Source organism: Budorcas taxicolor, chromosome 16 (assembly GCF_023091745.1).
Source record: "Budorcas taxicolor isolate Tak-1 chromosome 16, Takin1.1, whole genome shotgun sequence".
NCBI lineage: Eukaryota > Metazoa > Chordata > Mammalia > Artiodactyla > Bovidae > Budorcas > Budorcas taxicolor.
In genome coordinates this window covers 65,823,350-65,844,882 of record NC_068925.1, presented here as the reverse complement: position 1 = coordinate 65,844,882, position 21,533 = coordinate 65,823,350, and the positions used below count along the sequence as shown (strand labels likewise).

The following is a 21,533-nucleotide window of genomic DNA, read 5'->3' as shown; positions in this document are numbered from 1 at the left end:
CAAGTCTTTGTGAGCCCATGGACTGTTGACCGCCAGGCTTCTCTGTCTATGGAATTCTCCAGGCAAGAATACTGGAGTGGATTGCCATTCCCTTCTCCAGAAGATCTTCCCAACCCAGGGATTGAACCCTGGTTGAGGGGTAGGGTTTTTCTTGAGGTAGGGGTAGGGTTTTTTCCCAAATTTAAAATTATCATCTAATTATACTTCAAATTGCTTGCTTAGTCAACAAACTGTAAAGAAACTAAAAGCCATTATGGTCCATTTATATGAAACTGCAGGCTGGGCTTTCACAGGTGTGCCCAAATTTCACAAGTCTCAATTTAGTAGTAGAGACCTGGACGACGAACAAGGCATAAATGCAGCTAAAGACAATTTAATGTGTAACTTTCGGAACTGAAGTACAAACCCAGAAGAAAAATAAATTAACTCTTTTCACTGCTGTGGAGACCACTGTTTTACTAAAAGGCACATGAAGACTATAATCCCACAGTAACAGAAGAAATAAATGGCAGAGAACCATTAAAGTTGGCATTTCAAAAATTAGAAATAATTCAATATTTTCTAAATCTTTAGTCCAGATCGAATTAAAAAGAAAAACAAAAGTTTCATTCCCTTGCAAAATGCTAGAAGAAATTAATCTGGCATCTGGGGCTAATTGAAAGCACAAGTAAAATGAAATTAATGAGCTACTAGCCAGTGAACCTTCCATATTTGGTTTACTTGTTATCAATACATTGTTATGTATGAATGCTGAGTCCCTCTGAATTTATATGCTGAAGCCCTAAATACTTCCCCCAAAAAGTGACAGACTTCAATTTTTTAAGCCCACACACAGCACATTATTTCTCCTTTCTTCACCAAAACCAAGTATCATGAACTGAAGAAGAAAATGATGACGCAGCATTCTAATATTTCATTTTTATAAGGAAGATGACTTTTTCTATGAATAATGTCCCTTCTTTGCTGATAAGCAATGAGCCCAGAGCTGGGGTAGGCACATAGGTGGGGTGACAGCCGGAATCTAGGAAAACCTGATGCTTGCGTCCTTTTATATTGACTCTCACAGAACAGTTCTGCACTTCCCAAAAGAAGGGCGATTTAACTGAATTAGTACTACAACTCACTATTCTTTAATATGTCAGTGAGAAAATACTCTTTCAGTGACACTGACGAAAAAGAGACATGGAAGAATGATAATCCACATTCACACAATTAAAAATCAAAAACAGCATCCAACCAAGAGTGAGACCAGCAACTCAGTGACCCTCATGACCCCTCAGAGGTTCATAACCTAAAAGAAAACCCAGGCAGAAATGCAAAATTTCAGTAAAAGACAGACATTAAAGATATCAATATTTCATTAACTCCTTTACCCATCGTAATTGTTAAAGTTACAAGACTGATTACTTATTGAAAAAATATTATTAATGTGTATAAACTAAAACAAAAATATCTACTCCCCTTCATCCTAATTCTATCCTATTCTTATGACTTTATGTTAATAGTGTGGAGTATATCCTTCTAGGCTTTTCTATGGATACGTATACATATATGTAAATAGAGGAAATATGTATGAACCATGGTTTTTCCCCACGAATAGTATGTGTGTATAGATATACACATACACACGCCTCTCTATCCACTGCCTCCAGCTCTCACTGTTTCTCAGGGTCACACTGCATGCACACGCCATAATTAATATAGGTATTCTACTAGTGCACAGGTAGTTAATGTTCAGTTCAGTCGCTCAGTGGTGTCTGACTCTTTGCGACCCTATGGACTGCAGCACACCAGGCCTCCCTGTCCATCACCAACTCGTGTCCACTGAGTCAGTGATGTCATCCAACCATCTCACCCTCTGTTGCCCCTTCTCCTTCCACCTTCAATCTTTCCCAGCATCAGGTCTTTTCCAGTGAGTCAGTTCTTCACATCATGTGGCCAAAGTGTTGGAGTTTCAGCTTCAGCATCAGTCCTTCCAATGAACATTCAGGAATGATTTCCTTTAGGGTGGACTGGTTGGATCTCTTCGCAGTCCAAGGGACTCCCAAGAGTCTTCCCCAACACCACAGTTCAAAAGCATCAATTCTTTGGCTTTCAGCATTCTTTATGGTCCAACTCTCACATCCATACATGACCACTGGAAAAACCATAGCTTTAACTAGACAGACTTTTGTCGGCAAAGTAATGTCTCTGCTTTTTAATATGATGTCTAGGATGGTCATAGTTTTTCTTCCAAGGAGCAAGCGTCTTTTAATTTCATGGCTGCAGTCACCATCTGCAGTGATTTTGGAGCCCAAAAAAATAATGTCTGTCATTGTTTCCTTTATTTCTCTATTTCCCATGAAGTGATGGGACCGGATGCCATGATCTTAGTTCTCTGAATGTTGAGCTGTAAGCCAACTTTTTCACTTTCCTCCTTCACTTTCATCAAGAGGCTCTTCAGTCCCTCTTTGCTTTCTGCCATAAAGGTGGTGTCATCTGCATATCTGAAATTACTGATATTTTTCCTGGCAATCTTGATTCCAGCTTGGGTTTCATCCAGCCCAGCATTTCACATCAGGGCTTCCCTCATAGCTCAGTTGGTAAAGAATTTGCCTGCAATGCAGGAGACCTGGGTTCGATTCCTGGGTCGGGAAGATCCCTTGGAGAAGGAAATGGCAGTCCACTCCAGTATTCTTGCCTGGAAAATCCCATGGACAGAGGAGCCTGGCAGGCTACCGTCCAAGGGGTCGCAAGAGTTGGACACGACTTAGCGACTAAACCACCAACCACCAACCACCACCACCACCACTCTGCATATAAGTTCCATAAGCAGGGTGACGATATACAGCCTTGACGTACTCCTTTCCCAATTTGGAAGCAGTCCATTGTTCCATGTTCAGTTCTAACAGTTGCCTCCTGACCTGCATATAGATTTCTCAGGAGGCAGGTAAGGTGGTCTGGTATTCCTATCTCTTGAAGAATTTTCCAGTGTTGTGATCCACACGTCAAAGTTATTGTTAGGTTCTCATAATTACAACTAAAAAAAAAATGCAAATCCTTGTTTACATGCCTGTGTACTTGTGTATTCCTATAGGGCATGTTATCTAGAACTTACTCCCATGGCAAGTTGTAGCCCCAGAAAGTCTGGGCGAGTTTTCAAGAGGGACCCTAATCCATACTGGACTTGCCTTTAGATGTACGTTTCATCCTTCTGAGACTGGTATTTTCTACTAACTCTGGTAATCTACTCATTTTACCTTTTGTGACAGTACCCTTCCCATAGTTTAGCCCAAGAAGGCTTTGAAAGTTCACGACCAACCCAGATACTGAATCAGCTAGAAAAAGCATTTTCACACAGATGAGAAATGAAGGCAGAGGAAGAAGAAGAGAAAGACACAGACAGCACAGTACAACACAAGGCAGACCCCCGCCCCCCTATCAGCAGAGCGTTTATCAGCATCCCGGGGAGGCAGGCTTTCTGCACAGGCCTGCACATGAGCCCGAAGCTCACAGTACCCTTATGTTCACCAGTCCTGGGAAGAAACTTTCTGTTCTTGATAGAGTTAGAAGCAGATAAAATGTGAAACTCTGAAAATTTCAAAAAAGAATGCAACGTCACAATATCATGACAGAGACCACAGGGTTACTGGCCAATGGCTTTTCCCCCTTACTTTTCCTGGCTCCACTCCTAAGATCTAATGTACATTCTGGTTAGTTGGAAAGATGTAGAGAACCTTAATAATAAAGAGAAGACCTGGTTAAAAATCAAAAATTTACAGGAAAGGTGTAACAATTAAACTAGAGAAGCTACTTGGCTCTGTACACAGAATATGAGATTCAAGAAGAAAAACCTGGTTCCCGTCCTCACTGTGCCACCCATGAACAACAGGAGCTGGACCAGTCACTTAGCTCCACTGACCCTTACCTGGAGGAGAGACAATGACACCTGCCATCATCGACCTGACACTGATCGGTTGAGTTTCAAGTGACATAATCCCAATATGGATATCGAGATATATGGAGAGAAACATGACTGTTAGCAGTCGTAAGACTACTAGCCATAAGTCACAAAAGGGAGGGATTAAGAAAGGTGTGGCTCAATGAAAATCAATCAGCGCTCATGGAAAGAACTCAAAAAAGTTGCCACAAAAAACAGAAAGTGTGACACAGGATACAAACCATACTTCTACAACACTTGTTGCTCCAGGTTTGCTGAAAGAATCACTGTAAGCAACTACCACACACATGCACACACACAGCCCTGAGGCATCTACACACACACACACACACACACACACACACACACCCCTGAGGCATCCTCCTCAGGACAGATCAATTCAGGAACATAACGCATAACACAATCTAAAACAGGGGTCCCCGACCTCTGGGATCTAATGCCTGATGATCTGAGGTGAAGCTGATGTAATAATAATAGAAGTAGTGAAGTGAAGTGAAAGTCGCTCAGCCGTGTCCAACTCTTTGCAACCCCACAGACTGTACAGTCCGTGGGATTCTCCGGGCCAGAATACTGGAGTGGGTAGCCTATTCCTTCTCCAGGGGATCTTCCCGACCCAGGAATTGAACCGGTGTCTCCTGCACTGCAGGCGGATTCTTTACCAACTGAAGTAGAGGGCATAATAAATGCAACATGCTTGAATTATACCAAAACCATTCCCCTCCGCCCCTGTTCAGGGAGAAACTGTTTTCCACAAAACTGGCCCCTGGTGCCAAAAATGTTAGGGACCACTGATCTACAAGACATGCTTCTTAAATGATCTGTGCAGACTGAAGAAGCAACTTCGGAAGCCAGATGGAAAGACTCTGACATGACCTAAACTCAGTAAAGACAAAGCCCAGCACAAGACTTCCTTTCCAAAGCAGTCTTGGTAGGGTACAGAGCAGAGATCCTCAGGCCCGAGGGAAAGTGTGTGTCTGCTTAAGAAGGACGGGGTTGGGGTGGGAGGGATCCAGATCTGATGGCAGAGCAGACAACCAGGGTCGCTTTCTCCACCTCAGGCATTCTTGGCAAGAAGCAAATCCTTGCAGTATGTGAACTTTTTCGAACCTACAATGGTCTGCAGGGGAGGAAGTCATGCCCAGGCCTGGAGGCAGCTTCTAAGATTTTACTTCTAATAAAAGTAAAAATTTCCCTCGGGAAAATGAATTCATTAATCCAACTAATATCTGTCGAGTATCCTTTATTTTCCATATTCACAAAAACTACTCATGCAATGAATGTCACAATAGGGGAGTCGAGGGCATTTACCTTCAGAGAAGATGAACCTGGTCAGGGCTCCCGGGAGCGTCTTCCTGAATAAATGATGTTACAAGACCTTAAGGATAGGGAGGATTAGCAGGGTGAAGGCTCTGGGGTAACAGCACAGGCAAAGGTCCTGAGGTGAGAGAATGCAAAACAATTCTAAGAGTCGTAAGGAAGGTCTGTTTAAAGAACAAGGAAGAGTGGAGAAATGGAGCATGATGAGATTTGCCATACTCATTCAATTTCTTAGCCAAATAGAAATGACACTTAATAATATTTGACTGGAAGACACTGGACAAATGTCTTAGGTGAGAGGTATAAGGAAACAGTACAAAACTTCGAATCACTCTCAGGGACCTTCAGGTATGCAATGCAGAATAAGAGGGCTGACTGAGGTGAGCATCAGGCTGCTATTATGCTCAAACCAGAGGTTTTTAATGCACATGGGGATCTTAAGGTAAATGCATTAAATCATTTTAAAATCCCATAGGTAATAAATACTCTAGAACTGGCAAAAGGTTTAATGAAAAAAAACTCCTAGGCATGAAGTCATTGCTCCCATGATGTGAAACTTCCAAGCCAAGAAATAGGATTATTATAACAAAAAGAATAACTCTGTCCATTTAGAGCTGCTTTCTCTCCCCAGAAATCTATGTGAGATAATAATTTATTGTTCCTTAATCATCAGCAGAAAATAAGACATGGAAACGTTTTTTAAAAGCAGCAAAACATTTTTCTATTTTAGGATATTCTCCAAGAATTTGAACTTTCCCTAACATAGGTAACAAAAAGGTAAAAAGATCCATGCCGAGGGTAGCCTCTGAAGCAGTGGAGCATGGGACATTGCCAGCCCCTTCGGGTGGGAGCCAATGCACCCTGCCCTCCAGGGAATGAAAGCCAAGTAACCTTGACACTGACCCTGAACTAGACCCTCCCACCTGGCTCTCGTGGTCACAAAACTGTTTTCTTCTGTTTCCGGGAAGGCTGCCAGTTACAGTCTGCCTCTGAGACCCCTAGCTAGATGGTTTTCCTGATGACAAAGAACAAAGGAAGGTGCAGAGAGGTTTTGTTTTTTGTTTTTTCCCCCCAATTTTTGCCTGAAAAAGCACGTAAAGGATGGAAAAATTATCTGGACTCACCAAGGTAATCTTGCAAAGCTTTCTTGTACATTTTTCATTGTACATTTTGGTACTGAGTAAGGATTAGAACCCTGGGAGGGAAGGTAAAAGAGAACTTAAGAGAGACCAGGGAAACAAATGCAAACAAAGATAGAGTCAGGGCTAACTAAGCACCTGAAGTCAGCACAGGGCGGAAAGGCCAGTGAGGGGCCATGGAGCAGTCAAAGCAGAGAAAAAGCTCCAGGGCAAGGAGGAGGAAGAAAAAGCCTGGAACAGGAAGGACACACAGAGTAAACATGGGTGGGAAAGGGCCAAGAGTAGGAGGAGATGAGCTCAAAACCAATAACTCAAAATCAAGTGTTTACACACCTGTCTTTCGTTCCCAAACTACACGTACAGGCCCTGGCATCTGCAGGCAAATCTGCAGAAACTGCAGAGAATTGCTGTGCAGAGACTTACCCCTATAGCACCAAACCTTCCTCAGCACGTCACTGACTGCACTCCATTAGACAAAACGAAGACGTCTCCTAAATGCCTATATTTCGTGAGCAGTGTGCATGTTTACCAGTGCTGCTAAACACACTCTGCAGAAGTCAGACTGACCCACTGGCTGGTTAGACTAACCTAACCTTTTTATGCCTCAGCTTCCTCATCTGTAAAGTAGATGTAATAACAGATTCCTCCTCACAGAGTTGGTGCGAGACCTACAAGAGATAATACATATGAAGGACTCAGAACAGTCCCTAGGGAAGAGTGAATGCTCAAAAACATGAGCTATTTTCATTATTTTAAAAAAGAATTGCCGTCTGTAAGATCAAGGACTAAAGGCTAAAGGAGCTGCACAGTATCACTGGGTTCTAGCTGAGAAGTTGTTTTCTTCAGGGGTGTGAGTTAACGATTCTGACAGTGCTATACACATACAGTGGAACTGAATAAGTAAATGGAAAGAGGGTAGAAGCCAGCTTTCTCACTGCTGGAGAGAAAACTTACAAATAAGCCAGGGAAGGAGGCTAGAATGGTCCATGTGGTAAGGATTAGAGCTGAAGACATCAGGAAGAATTCATGTTTAATATCATATATTGATGGTTATACGTAAAGATACGTACAAGACATATATAGTCACATAATTAATATACACCTATATTTCCTAGCCATGTCAGCTGAGAGGGCCTAAGGAATGACACCCCAGGAGCAATGAGCACACCTCAGACCCAGAGCTTGGTTTCTGGTGTCATGCTCCAGTAAAAAATAAAACAGGTCTCCTTGAAGAAACGGCTGATTCTAAGACTGGGATGGGAAATATATAAGCTGAGTCTAGAACATCTTACAAGATGGGCTCAGACAAACACAATACTAGGGGCGTGTGAAAGCGACACAGGAGTCAAACAGAAGAGCTCCCAATGATCAAAGTTGAAACAATCTGAGCAACAAAATACATAAAGTAGCACTGTGTTGTATCCCACAGTATAAATGAATATCCACAAGTCTATACTGGTGTACACAAAAGACTGAATAAATAAATAAAGTGAAAGTGGCTCAACTGTGTCTGAGTTTATACCAATGTAAACAAAAGAGTGAATAAATTAATAAAGTAAAAGTCACTCAATTGTACCCAACTCTTTGCAACCCCATAGACTATGGAGAAGTGGAATTCTCCAGGCAAGAATACTGGAGTGGGTTGCCATGCCCTCCTCCAGGGGATCTTCCCAACCCAGAGATCGAACTCAGGTCTCTCACATTGCAGGCAGATTCTTTACCAGCTGAGCCACCAGGGAAGCCCAAGAATACTGGAGTAGGTAGCTTATCCCTTCTCCAGCAGATCTTCCCAACCCAGGAATCAAACTAGGGTTTCTTGCATTGCAGGTGGATTCTTTACCAGCTGAGCTACCAGAGAAGTTCAAATTAATAAATGGAGGAGACAAATCTCCCATGCAGAAGTTTTCCAAATAAGGTGGGTAAATACCTCACCCTAAATAGGAAAACGAATATGTCAAGGCTGTATATTGTCACCCTGCTTATTTAACTTATATGCAGAGTACATCATGAGAAACACTGGACTGGAAGAAACACAAGCTGGAATCAAGACTGCCAGGAGAAATATCAATAACCTCAGATATGCAGATGACACCACCCTTATGGCAGAAAGTGAAGAGGAACTCAAAAGCCTCTTGATGTAAGTGAAAGAGGAGAGTGAAAAAGTTGGCTTAAAGCTCAACATACAGAAATGAAGATGATGGCATCCGGTCCCTTCACTTCATGGGAAATAGATGGGGAAACAGTGGAAACAGTGTCAGACTTTATCTGGGGGGGCTCCAAAATCACTGCAGATGGTGATTGCAGCCATTAAATTAAAAGACACTTATTCCTTGGAAGAAAAGTTATGACCAACCTAGATAGCATATTCAAAAGCAGAGACATTACTTTGCTGACTAAGGTCCGTCTAGTCAAGGCTACGGTTTTTCCTGTGGTCATGTATGGATGTGAGAGTTGGACTGTGAAGAAAGCTGAGCGCCAAAGAATTGATGCTTTTGAACTGCGGTGTTGGAGAAGACTCTTGAGAGTCCCTTGGACTGCAAGGAGATCCAACCAGTCCATTCTGAAGGAGATCAACCCTGGGATTTCTTTGGAAGGAATGATGCTAAAGCTGAAACTCCAGTACTTTGGCCACCTCATGCGAAGAGTTGACTCATTGGAAAAGACTCTGATGCTGGGAGGGATTGGGGGCAGGAGGAGAAGGGGACCACAGAGGATGAGATGGCTGGATGGCATCACTGACTCGATGGATGTGAATCTGAGTGAACTCCGGGAGTTGGTAATGGACAGGGAGGCCTGGTGTGCTGCGATTCATGGGGTTGCAAAGAGTCAGACATGACTGAGCGACTGAACTGAACTGAAAAGAGGGGAGCAAAACAAAAGGATTGTGCATAATGACTTCTTTCCAACCAACACAGAATGGAAAGAAGAGGGAAGAAAAAGACATTTAAAGTTAAAGCATCTGCCTGCAATGCGGGAGACCTGGGTTCAGAAGATCCCCTGGAGAAGGAAATGGCAACCCACTCCAGTATTCTTGCCTGGAGAATCCCATGGACAGAGGAGCCTGGCGGGCTACAGTCCATGGGGTCGCAAAGAGTTGGACACGACTGAGCGACTTCACTTTCTCTTTTCACCTGAAAAATAACTACTTCATCTGGATGAGCAAGAACAACATCAACCATTATAAATCACGCTGATAGTAGGTAATGAGAATGGTATTCTATCTCTGTGGTATTTCTCTCAAAACCTCATAAATTCAGTCTAACTATGAGGGAAAATGTTGACTTAATTACAAGAAAAATTCTAATAAAGAGGTGCTATGTGTGTGCATGCTCCGTTGTGTTCAACTCTTTGTGACCCCATGGACTGTAACCCACTGGGTTCCTCCATCTATGGGATTTCCAGGCATTAATGCTGGAGTGGGGTGCCATTCCCTTCTCCAGGGGATCTTCACAACCCAGGGATAGAACCTGCATCTCTTGTGTCTCTTGCATTGGCAGGCAGATTCTTTACCACAGGCACCACCCAGGAAGCACAATAAAGGGGTATCCTAAAATATACCTGACCAGTACTCCTCAAATCTATCAAGGTCAGCAAAAACAAGAAAAGTCAAAAATGGTCACAGTTGATAGGAACCCAGGGAGATATTCCAATTGCAGGTAACTGTGGTGTCCTGGATGGTCTTGGAAGAGAATAGGGCCATTAGGTAAAAAGAAAGAGAAGGAACTGTGACTAGACTATGAACTTTCATTACCAATATATTGGTTCAATGTTTATAATAAATGTGTATACTCATGTAAGAAGTTAATAACAAGGGGAACTGTGAGGAAGGTATATGGGAACTCTGTATTATCAGCTCAATTTCATATAAAATCTAAAACTGTTTAAAACTTATTTAAAATGTCTGAAGGGACAGGGGTGGTGGGGAGCGGAGATGCACAAGAGGGTCCAAGCTAAGTACTTAGGAGAAATAGTCTCATTCATATCACACGGAAAGAAGTAGGGGCCACACAGTATGGAGGTTAAGGCCTGGGTTAAACCCCTGTCTCACTTATTTATTGTATGACCCTGGACATGTTCCTTAGTCTCTCTGTGTCTCAGACTCCCCATCTGTAAAACAGGAACAACACATGGAGCTACTGGGAGGATACTGAAAGGATACAGAGTACTTAACACAGGAACTATTCCTATGAAGCAGCCAATGAATTCTGGCCATTATTATTAGAAAGAGATATAGCCGCTCACCAAAAATTATTTTTCAGGGACCTCAGTAACTCATTATTCTCTGATTCCTTACAGTCTGAGACCAGAGTTTTTATGCTATAAATAGGCCTCTAATGAAAAACCTTGCTGAGGCCTTCCACACTTTTCACCATTAGAATGGAGTTTCCGTTGGGGATGACAGATGCTACGAGGCACCGAGAACAGGAAACAGGCACTCAGATTGAGTCCTTCTTCTTTCCTCACATCCTGCAAATCATCTCCTTCCCCAGGAAACAAGCCTAACTTCCACATTTCTAACAGCTGTTTGGGGCCCTTGCTCAGGGTGTTCACTGAATAATAAAGCCAAGCCAAACGAGGAAATAATCCCAAATTGTACAATCTCGGAACGCTCACAAGCTAAAGCATTTGTCCCAGTGGTGATGCTACACCCATGCACTTCTGTCCATAGCCCTTTTACTGTGACGCAGACAAATGTAACACGTGGGAGGGGGAGGATGGGTCAGGATTCACGTGCACCGCAGATTCCAACGCTCTTTTAGAAACAGCAGCCCCGACAGCAAAATGGTGAGACACCCGGGTCCTGGACCTCAGCTGGATCTGGGATCAAATAACGGATGTGTCATTGACTAGCTGCTTGATCTTAATCGAAGTGCCTCACTGTTCTGAAACCTCAGTTCACACACCTATAAAATCAGGACAGTATCTCACAGCAGGTCTGTAATAGTATAAGAAAATACAAAACGCGGATGGCTTTGCACTGAAGTAAGCACACCTCAAACTGTGGCCAGTGGCAGTGGCCAGGCGGCGACAGTGGTGTCATCACTCCCATCCCCGCCGAGCCTGCAGGGTGACGAAGTGACGGAGTCTGGCTGAGATCTCTGTTTACCTTCCTCTGACATGTAGAGAACCTCAGGCGTTTTCTCAGGCAGCCAAGTTTTCTTCTTTCTGAATCAGTGATGATCAATGTTGTTTCATTCCTCCACTGTCAGAAAAGCATTAATAACTTCTGCTTGGGAGCCTACACTCTTCCCTTAAACACAGTTTTGATTCAGGATTTCAGTGACTTCTAAAACTATCATTTCTATTTTTCTTAGTTCAGGATGGATGTTTTAAAGATAATACTGGGCTCTTTTATCTGATGTACTGCACCTCCATTTCTTCTTTGGTTTTACTTTTAAAAAATATTAATTTCACATTATAGTCTTTAATTCTTCCAAGATTAGAGTTTTAAATCTTATTTTTGCTCTGTTCTTTACCCCTCTTCCTTTGCCCCATTTTTGTTACAATTACTCAGATTGATTTCAATTGCTCTGTTAGGTTAGTTGAATTTGATGGAATGTTGATTGCAAACTCAATGGGAAGATTTTGTAACACTTTTCACTATAAAGTTTCCCAGATAGTAAAAGAATCACAGCCGTCTTCCTTGAACTCATCTCTCTTTTCTTTCATTTCCAATATCTTAGATTGCTACTATTTATATGTAACTAAAATCTTTACCAGTAACTAAAATCTGGTGTGACTACTTACAACTTCTGGGAAACGATTACATGAATGACAATCATATCTGAATGTGTGGAAACGAAAGTAGAATGATTTCAACCATTTAAACCACTGCTGTGGTACAGAGTTTTAGGAAACAAAACATGGCATTCCAAGAGGGAAGTGATGAGAGTCAATTAAAGAAAACAAAACAGAAACTATTTCAACATTAATTACATTAGTCATTTCAAAAAGGAATAAAAAAAGTAAGATTCCTGAAGAGAAAGTTTTAAACCTCTTTAAATAAAGTTACGCATGTGTATGTATGATATTCTAATCTCAAATACATTTTGGAAAATGAAGATTCATGGTGTCAAGGCTCTATATGGTTAATATTACTTTTTCATAATCTCACTTCTGAATTCAATGACTATAATAAATCTGCACTAAGGAAAGCTTCCTTTTTCCATCTGGTTCAGATTTTATATATTATTCTAAAGAGATAACATTTCATCATGAAAAATGTCAGCAGGAAGGAGAATGAATATAGGCAGACGTGTTTTCTTCTGTCACAGGAAGTGAGTTTCCCGTTTCCCAAACAGTGGCAAGTTTAGGGATTATAGAAATAAACATAGTATGACTTCTTATTTATATCATTCTAGTACTAACATCAGAAATCTCCGTGTGCAAAGATTCTAGCATCTAAAAGCCTTGGAAGTTGAATTCCTTGCAACTGAAGGAATTCTCATTTTAGCCAGATAACTTAGAAGGTTCTGATATTGCACAAAGCCTAAACCGGGCATAATCAGGATTAGGAGTCACAGCACATTCAGATACTTTTTGAAATTCATGAAGAACACTAGCCATTTGTGGTCCAAGACACCAGACACCAATCTTTCATCTTGACTGTTTCATCTGTATTTCCACATTCTGCCTTCTTTTAAGTTCTTTCATCCTTTGAAAGGTTGATTAGATCCATCCATATTCAGAAATACAGGAAAGACTGTTACCTTGGGATTTGGGAACCTGTATCAAACATAAGCCTTGCTCTATGCTTTACATTAAAAACTGGAAAACCAAACAATAGTTGAGCATTTTCCTTCTCATATTTAAGCCCAGTAGTGATTCCCCCCCTCCACCCCCACCCCTCACCCTTGGACTGCAAAACTGAAGGCATCTGTCCTAAAACAGGATGTTTACTTCTTAGAGTGTCACTGAATTCCTGCCGTCTGTTTCCCACCTGAAATCACAAGAACACAGATTCACAGCAAAGGAAAACAATGGGCATTTTGCTGCTCCTTGCCTGACCCCACAACACAATGCTTTAGCATATCTCTTTATGCGTGATCATAGCAAGCGGTTCTGATGTCATGATTAATAACAAGCAAATCAAAGAACCTGTCTATTTTTTCTTTCCTATTTTTATCAAAACAAGTTACATAGTCTTTCCAACAGAAACAAGCAGTCAAGGGCACCTTTCAATCAATATAATATCTGGATCATATCTCTGTTTCTGATGCTCATTTTCATTTTTTAAATTAATTTATTTTAATTGCTGGTTAATTACAATATGGTGGTGGTTTTTGCCACACATTGACATGAATCAGCCATGGGTGTACACGTGTCCCCCATCCTGAACCCCCCTCCCTCCTCCCTCCCCATCCCATCCCTCAGGGTTGTCCCAGTGCACCAGCCTTGAGTGCCCTGCTTCATGCATTGAATCTGGACTGGAGCTCATTTTCATTTTTAAGAAGATGAGAAGAAAACTAGAAAAATTTTATCCTGGGCTTCCCTGGTGACTCAGGTGGTAAAGAATTTGCCTGCAATGCAGGAGACCTGGATTTGATCCCTGGGTTGGGAAGATCCTGGAGGAGGAAATGGCAACCCACTCCAGTATTCTTGCCTGGGAAATCCCATGGACAGAGGAGCCTGGAGGAGTGGGGGTGGGGGTTCTAGGCAACATTAAATTTGAAAGAATCTCAGAGCACTCATTTTTCAGGTAAAGAGACTAAAACTGAGAGAGGTGAAATGAATAGGTCAAATGGGTGGCAGGTGAGAGTGACGGATGGGGACTTGAATCTGAGTCGTCCAGTCTCGTTCCCCAGGGCCTGTCACCTTCCGTGAGGCTGACCTCCTCAACACTGGATTCACCCAATTATAAGAAGAGACATGAGGGACTTCCCCGGTGGTCCAGTAATCAAGACTGTGTACTTTCAACACAAGCAGCATGGGTTTGATCCCTCATCAGGGAACTAAGATCCCATATGCCATGTGACCAAAATAAAAATTAAAAATAGCATAGATTTATTACTGCATACTTTAAAAAAAAAGAAGGGACATGAATAAGTAAATTTCCAGACAAGTGTGGTATTATTTATATATGTATTTAGATATCCATAAATAAAGACAGTTTTCACTTGAGGACTACAGCCTCCTTGCCGTGCAGCAGGGTCTCTTATCTAGGCAATACTGATATTTAGGGTCGGGTAATTCTTTGCTGTAGAGGGGAGAGGGGGCTGTCTTGTGCATGGCAGCATGTTTTGATATAGTCCTGGCCTTTGCCCACTAGAGGCCAGAGCATCTCCCCACCAAGTTGGGACGACCCAAAATTTTCCAGATATTGCCAAATGTCCTCTGGGGGCAAAACTCCCTCACTGAGAACTGCCATACAGCTGTATCTCCCGCACATCAATCAGCCACTGGGACATCTTCAGTCACTGCTACAAGTCAGCTGCCGCAGCTCTGACATAATCAAGGAACTTTCCATGTGTTACAAGTGGAATTGAGAAGCTGCTTCTCTGAATTCGTCCCAGAAAGACAAAGCAGGGAGTTTATCGAGTTATAGAAATGATCAGATGGTTAGCATGTGAAAAACAGAACAAAAAGATAATGCTGAAGTGAGACGAAAAATAATGAAAGGAGAAGTGGTGGACGGGCGGGGGCGGCAGGGGGGAGGGAGCAATAAGAAAGACAGAAGAAAGGGAAATGGAGAGAAGAAAGAGGTCAGCAGAGAGAAGGGATTTTCACATTCCCGTATTTGCAGGACAGAGCGGCCCATTATATGAAAAAGTGGCATATTTTCGTCAGGCATACTTTTTTTTAAAGGCAACTCAATCTGAGGAAGAGGGTCAAGAACTTTCTACCAATTCACTGTGAGGCTTTAGGAAAAGACCATTGTCCCCAGATGATGGACCCCTCAGGGAAGCTCTCTGTGAAAGCTCTTTGTTAAAGCCTCATATGCTTAAAACTGTAAAGCCCTTTAAAACAGCTTATCCTGGAGTCTCACCCACTTACTGTTCCTGGTGTACAATGAATCCAAATGAAGGAAGTTTATAATAGGCCTTTAAAAGCCTGAGCATGACTCTTCACATCCAGGGTACAAATCAATTTTCTTTAACTGCTACTTCCCAGAAACCTATTTCATCTCAAAACACCCCCTGGGAAACAGAAAAGCTCTGGATATTTTTCATATTGTTACTCTCCTCAGAGCGTTCAGGTGGCTAGTTAAACGGTAGCTCTAGACATGACGCGATTCCAAAATACATAGATAACAACATGCTTATTTCTGAATCTGGTCACAGGTCAAGGTTACATCTGATAAGCTAGCCACTCAATTTGTACAGTCTCTCTTCTTTCACTTATGTCAAAGCACTCGTTATAAAAACATTCCTTTTTTAAAAATTATTTCCATAGGTTTTCATGGTCAACCAAAATTAACAGTAACAAAACCCCTCTAATCCTGTGATCCTCAAACTTTCATAAAAGACGCAGAAATCACTTGAGGATCTTGTTAGAATAGATTTTAATCTAGATCTGGGGCGAGGCCTGAGATTCCGCATTCCTAACAAGTTCTCGGGCGATGCTGATATGGCTGGTCCATGGACCACACTTTGAGTAAGAAGGATGTTAAGTCTCACGTGGGACTAACCATTGAATCTAATAAGAGTCTGCCATGCATATCAGTTAACAGGGAAATAAGTGTGGATGAGAAGCGGAGAGCACGTGGTCACGAAGGATTTAGGGCTAGGCAGCGGCTTCTGGACTGGGCACAACAATGACACAATAAAGTAACGCAAGAGTGCTCGCTTCGGCAGCACATACACTAAAATTGGAATGATACAGAGATTAGCATGGCCCCTGCCAAGGACGACACGCAAATCCGTGAAGCGTCCTATATTTCTGACAGGGGATATACGTGTACCTAACGGCTGATTCATGTTGAGGTTTCACAGGAAACAACAAAACTCTGTAAAGCAAATATCCTTCAATAAAAAATTAATTAATTAAAAGAAAAAAGAAATATAAGAGAAAAAAAAAGAAAACTGTGAGCCTAATCCGTCCCCTCAACTTACCTATCTGATTATGCTGCTTCCCTCCTGCAAAAACTTTAGGGCTAACTGCCCACTTAACCAGGGCAAGTCCAAACTCTCTAGTGAGGAGTTCAACCCTTTCATGATAGCTTCAGCTCAACTACCCTTACCCAACATGTACACAGTGAAGCAGCCACCCCGATTCTGTGTTGCTCCCACAAATGTCATATATACAACACTCCCCTGATTTGGTCCCACTGCCCCCTCTTCCTAAATGGCTCTACCATCCAAATTTTCACCCCCCTTCAAAGCCTGCTTTAGATGTCATCTCTTCAGGCTTCTTTGGTGGTCCAGTGGTTAAGAATCCACCTTGCAAGGCAAGGGACACTGGTTCAATCCCTGGTCCGGGAAGATCTCCCCAGCTGTGGGGCAACTAAGCCCATGTGCCCCAACTGCTGAGCCCACGCTCTAGAGCCCATGGTCCTAACAAGAGAAGCCGCCACAGTAAGAAGTCCACGTGCCTCAACTAGAGAGGAGCCTCCACTCACTATAACACCTGCGTGCAGCAACAAAGACCCAGCACAGCCAAAAATAAATATTAAAAAAAAAAGTCACCTCTTCCAAGAAGCATCCCCAAGGCTTCTAGGAATAAGGTATTCGTTCTACTCACCCACCCTGCACTAGGCATTCAAACACCTACACTGGTGTGTTTGGTTTTCTGGAAGGTTATGGCCCAACCAATAAAATTAAGAAACTACCTGAAACCTAACTCAAGAGTTAAAAGAATACTCAGTTTTCTCATCTTTCCAACCCTGGCTCATAGAGAAAGGAGTCCATCATCCTACCCTCTGAAGAATTAAAAATTCCATCGGATTACCTCCCTGGTCTTTTGATCCTAAAATGAAACCATGAGTGATTTCAGCACCCTGGCGTATAGCCACCTACTCAAGAATCCTGGTGGCTCAGCTGGTAAAGAATCCGCCTGCAATGCGGGAGACCTGGGTTCGATCCCTGGGTTGGGAGGATCCCCTGGAAGAGGGCATGGCAACCCATTCCAGTATTCTCGCCTGGAGAATCCCCATGGACAGAGGGGCCTGGTGGGCTAGAGTCCATGAGGTCACAAAGAGTCAGACACAACTGAGTGACTAAGCACAACAATAACAACTCAAGAACCTTATTCCTTCAGCAGCCGATAGCCCTGCATCATGGATTTTTCTTCAGTGGCTGCCGGATCATTCTCATCAGCAAAAACTCTCTTTGTAAACAAACATACAACAAAAAGACCATGCCTTGCCCTCTTCCTCCACCCCATTTTTCTGTTCCCCTTTACAACAAAACTCCCAACGGGAGTTAGTAGACTTGCCCTCCCCACTTCCTCCCCTTCTATCCTGTCTTGACCCACATCTTCGTTCAACAAAACGGCGCTTGTCAAGGGTGCCAAAGACCAAAGTGGGGCAGAAGCAGGAGTCACTTCCGACCCCTCTCACTTGATGTCTGGGCAGCATTAGACACAGTTGGTCACTCTCCCTCTGAAACCCCTTTTGTACTTATCTTCTGGAACACAGCTTCTTTCTTCTCCATGCCCACACCTGTTCCTTTCCAGTCTCTTCTGCTGGACCCTCCACTTTCCTAACTGGAAGGAACCAAGGCTCAGTCTTTGGACTTTTCCCCTCTCTGTCTACCCTTCATCTCCACAAGGTCACATCTGGCCCCATAGCTTTAAATGCCATGTATAAACTAAGGATATGCCCAAATGTCTACCAGTCCAGACTTCTCCTTGGAAACTAGACTCACCCAATTACCCCAAAATCAACACATCTACGATGAAATTATTGACACAAGCTCCCCTCCAAGCCAGCTCTTCCCGCCAGACTTTCTTGTCTCATGAAGCCGGGGCTCAGGTCTATCAGGCCTCACACACAACCCGCGGAGGGGTCCGTGCCTCCTCTGTCTCACATGCTGTATCCACCACATCTGCACATCCTGTCAGCAACACCTTCGAGAGCTCTGCAGAGGCGGTTACTACTACCCGTTGTTACTCCTACGACAAGGACGACTGCTGCTATTACTCAAGCCTGCGCTGCCATCACCCCTTGCCTGAACCCATCAAAGGGTCCTACCCAGGCTCCTCGCTGCCACTCTTGCCCCGTCCCCAGTGGCATGGTCTATTTTCCACACAGAGCCAGAGTAGGTCTTTTTAACTATAAGGCAGGCCACAGCACTATTCTCCTAAAACCTTATAAGTCTTTCTTATATTCCTTAGAACAAAATTCAACATGCTCCCCCAGGCCCTCGAGTCCATATGTGATAAGGGGCCCCGCGACCCTCTGGATCTCCTGCCACAGCACTTGCTACTTCCTTCTCGCAGCGGCAGCCTCGTCCACCTCTCTACTTTTTCTTGAACACTGTTCCGGCCACAGGGCCTCTTCCATACTTGCCCTTTCTGGACACTCACAAGGCCCCGCCTGCACCATATTCAGGTTTCTGCTCCAATGTGTCTGGATCAGACAAGAAAGCCCTTTTCTGCCACCCTATGTGACTCAACCTCCATTGGAATCTTGCCCTCTTGCCCTACTTCATTCATTTTTGTGTGGATTCTCTCTCTCTCTCTCTACTAAAACATAACCTTCGTAAGAGCTGGGACTTACTTATTTTGTTATAGCTGCATCCCTTAGCACAGGGTCTGGCAAACAGTGGGTGATCAATACATTTTTACTGGATGAATAAATGAATATCATTTTAGATGGTCAAAAAATAATTCTATGACTTTATGCATTATGGAAAAAAACCATGACAACATTCCAAAGGAATTTTAAAACTCTACTAAATTACAGTCTTTTAAGATTATAAGTCCTGGCAGAGAGCTTGTAATGCAGAGGAGAGGCACACTCACTTCCTGATCACCGTCTTGGACTCTGATGAACTTTGACCTCCATCTTCTTCACAGTTTGGGCTTGTCAGGTTCCCATACCTTTTTAGATAAAAACAAACACACAAATATATAAACAAAAAACACAGTTCCTGGTGCTGGAAAGCAATTCTATTCCATCTCAACTACAAGATAACAGTGACGCTTTTCAAGAGTATTTAAGGAAAGTAACATTTGTGAAATAGCATCCAAAAATGATACTGTATTTTTTATATTTATTTAATATGTATATATACATACAAATATATATGTGTATATATACATTTTCCATATATATACATGCAGAATTTGTAACTGCATGCATATATACACACACATATATTTACTCCAACAGAAAAGTGATTTAATGATGAATCACACTACTTAAAACTTTCTCTTACTACTCAACATTTCTTTGAATATTTTAGATGAACTTGGGCTTTTCCTCTTAGCAGGAGAATCAGTCATTATATGAGGCACAGATCGGAGATTCCTCCTGAGTTCTGGAGCATCAACCCCTCATCTCTGCCCCTGTGTATCCACTGAAGGAACATGTGGCTTTGCTTGCTCAGCTTTCATGCCTGTACCACATGTGGGCACGATCACTCCATGCTCTGCTTATGAGTCTGGTCTCCTTGAGGATAAGTTCTTTTGAAGAAGCATTATGGGAATGACTCTGAACCCTCAGGTTAGGCTGAGATAGAGACAAGGACTGCAGAACAGAATCCTCATGTCTCAACAACCACAAGAGAAGCAGTGTGTACACTGAGGCTGGTCAAGGCTTCCCCAGCCACTGGGGGAGGGGGACACAGGGGGCACAAAGCAACCAGTGCTTAAACTTTGAAATCTCTCTCATGACAGACTCAAAGCTTGCTCAATAATCAGTCGGTCCCTAGTCACACTGTTAGGTGTCCTTCCAACTCCATAGGTAATGCAAGTCTATTTCATATGGAAATATCATGTTTCATTTGGCTCAGAATATACATTTAGTAAATTCACTTCAAATTCTTAAGGAGTAGCCTATGTTATTCACTGAGAACACCTAGACTATTTCTGCAGTTTCTCTTCCCATCAGGGGAGCATTCAGAGATTCCTTGGAGTTTCACAAGCTGGCCATCTGTCCCAAAGTTTTGGAAACAGAAATTCTATAACTGGCAGGGTTTACATTTTTAAAGAGCACATTTTTGTCTTCTACTAATGGGATTAAGGGCCCCAGGACCCTTATGGTTCCTTGTTCTGAGGATTTACAAGTCCTTTAAAACATAAAAGCCCGCCATCTGGTTTGACCGAATGCCAGTCCATCTGGTATCCCCGTCGCCCTATCTCGGGAGGTTCCAGTGTACACCCTTAGGCTTCAGCCTCCCCCCACCTCCCTTCCACCTGCTCCTTTCTCGAGCTCATCAGCCTTATGGACTTCTTGGCCTCCCAAAGATATTTTCCACTGGCCTCCGCCCTCCCTGTTCCTCTTCATTCTGCACCTGCTATTTAGAGGCTTCCAGGGCTACCCCTTGCTTTCCCTGAGATAAGAACCAGGCACATTAAGACTAATGCACGCCCCCCATGAGCAAGGCAGGGCTGGGGAAGGTTTCTAGTAAATAAACAGAGCAGGATTTCTTGGCTCTCTCTCTTTGGCCACCATCATTGTGAACCCTGTCCTCATGTTCCCTCACAAGAGACTCTGGTTTATTTAAGTAGGAAAGATGAGACGAGTGCAGTGAAATGGGGGGGGGGGGGGGGCCACCGTGCCACGCCACCGCTCTGACCATAGTGACCCATCAACTCTTGCCCGCCAGCCCTCAGTGACTAAATGGGGGATTTTGTTTTCGTCACATTCTGTGTTCCTTCGTTAATTCTCTTTCTGGTTATCCTGGAAACACTGCACCAACTAGAAGCTCTGAGAGATAGAAATAAAAGGGGAGAGAGGACTTTACAAGGGAAAGATACACATTCTCTAGCTCCTGATATTCTTTCCAGAGATGATGTTTATATTAAAAATCCCCTGACCTTCCTATCCCATGTCTTTAGTTAAGCGTCTCATATTCAGCTGCTCTTCCTCTCCAGTTTGCAGACCCAGAACTGAAAGGGTGGTTGGGATAACATGAACGCCCATCACAGTTCTGTTCCCAGATGATGCCACAGGTGCAGTCAGATGGTGTCATGGACTAAGCAAGTGACAATGGTGAGGGAGCGAAGTCCTCTTTCTTTAGTGAACCATCTGC

At 43.0% G+C, this 21,533-nt stretch overlaps 1 protein-coding gene and 1 non-coding gene across 2 annotated transcripts in view; one reads left to right on the top strand and one right to left on the bottom strand.

Moving 5' to 3' along the window:
* The window catches only part of RGL1 (ral guanine nucleotide dissociation stimulator like 1), a 135,860-nt gene that overhangs the window by 52,284 nt on the left and 62,043 nt on the right, over nucleotides 1-21,533 (bottom strand). The window contains exon 4 of the mRNA XM_052653520.1: nucleotides 19,300-19,377. Within this exon, the coding sequence (XP_052509480.1) occupies nucleotides 19,300-19,377 (78 nt within the window). The remainder of the gene's footprint in view (nucleotides 1-19,299; nucleotides 19,378-21,533) is intronic.
* On the top strand, nucleotides 16,175-16,277 carry LOC128061922 (U6 spliceosomal RNA). Its single transcript, XR_008200773.1, has one exon. It is a non-coding gene; the product is annotated as a U6 spliceosomal RNA (small nuclear RNA).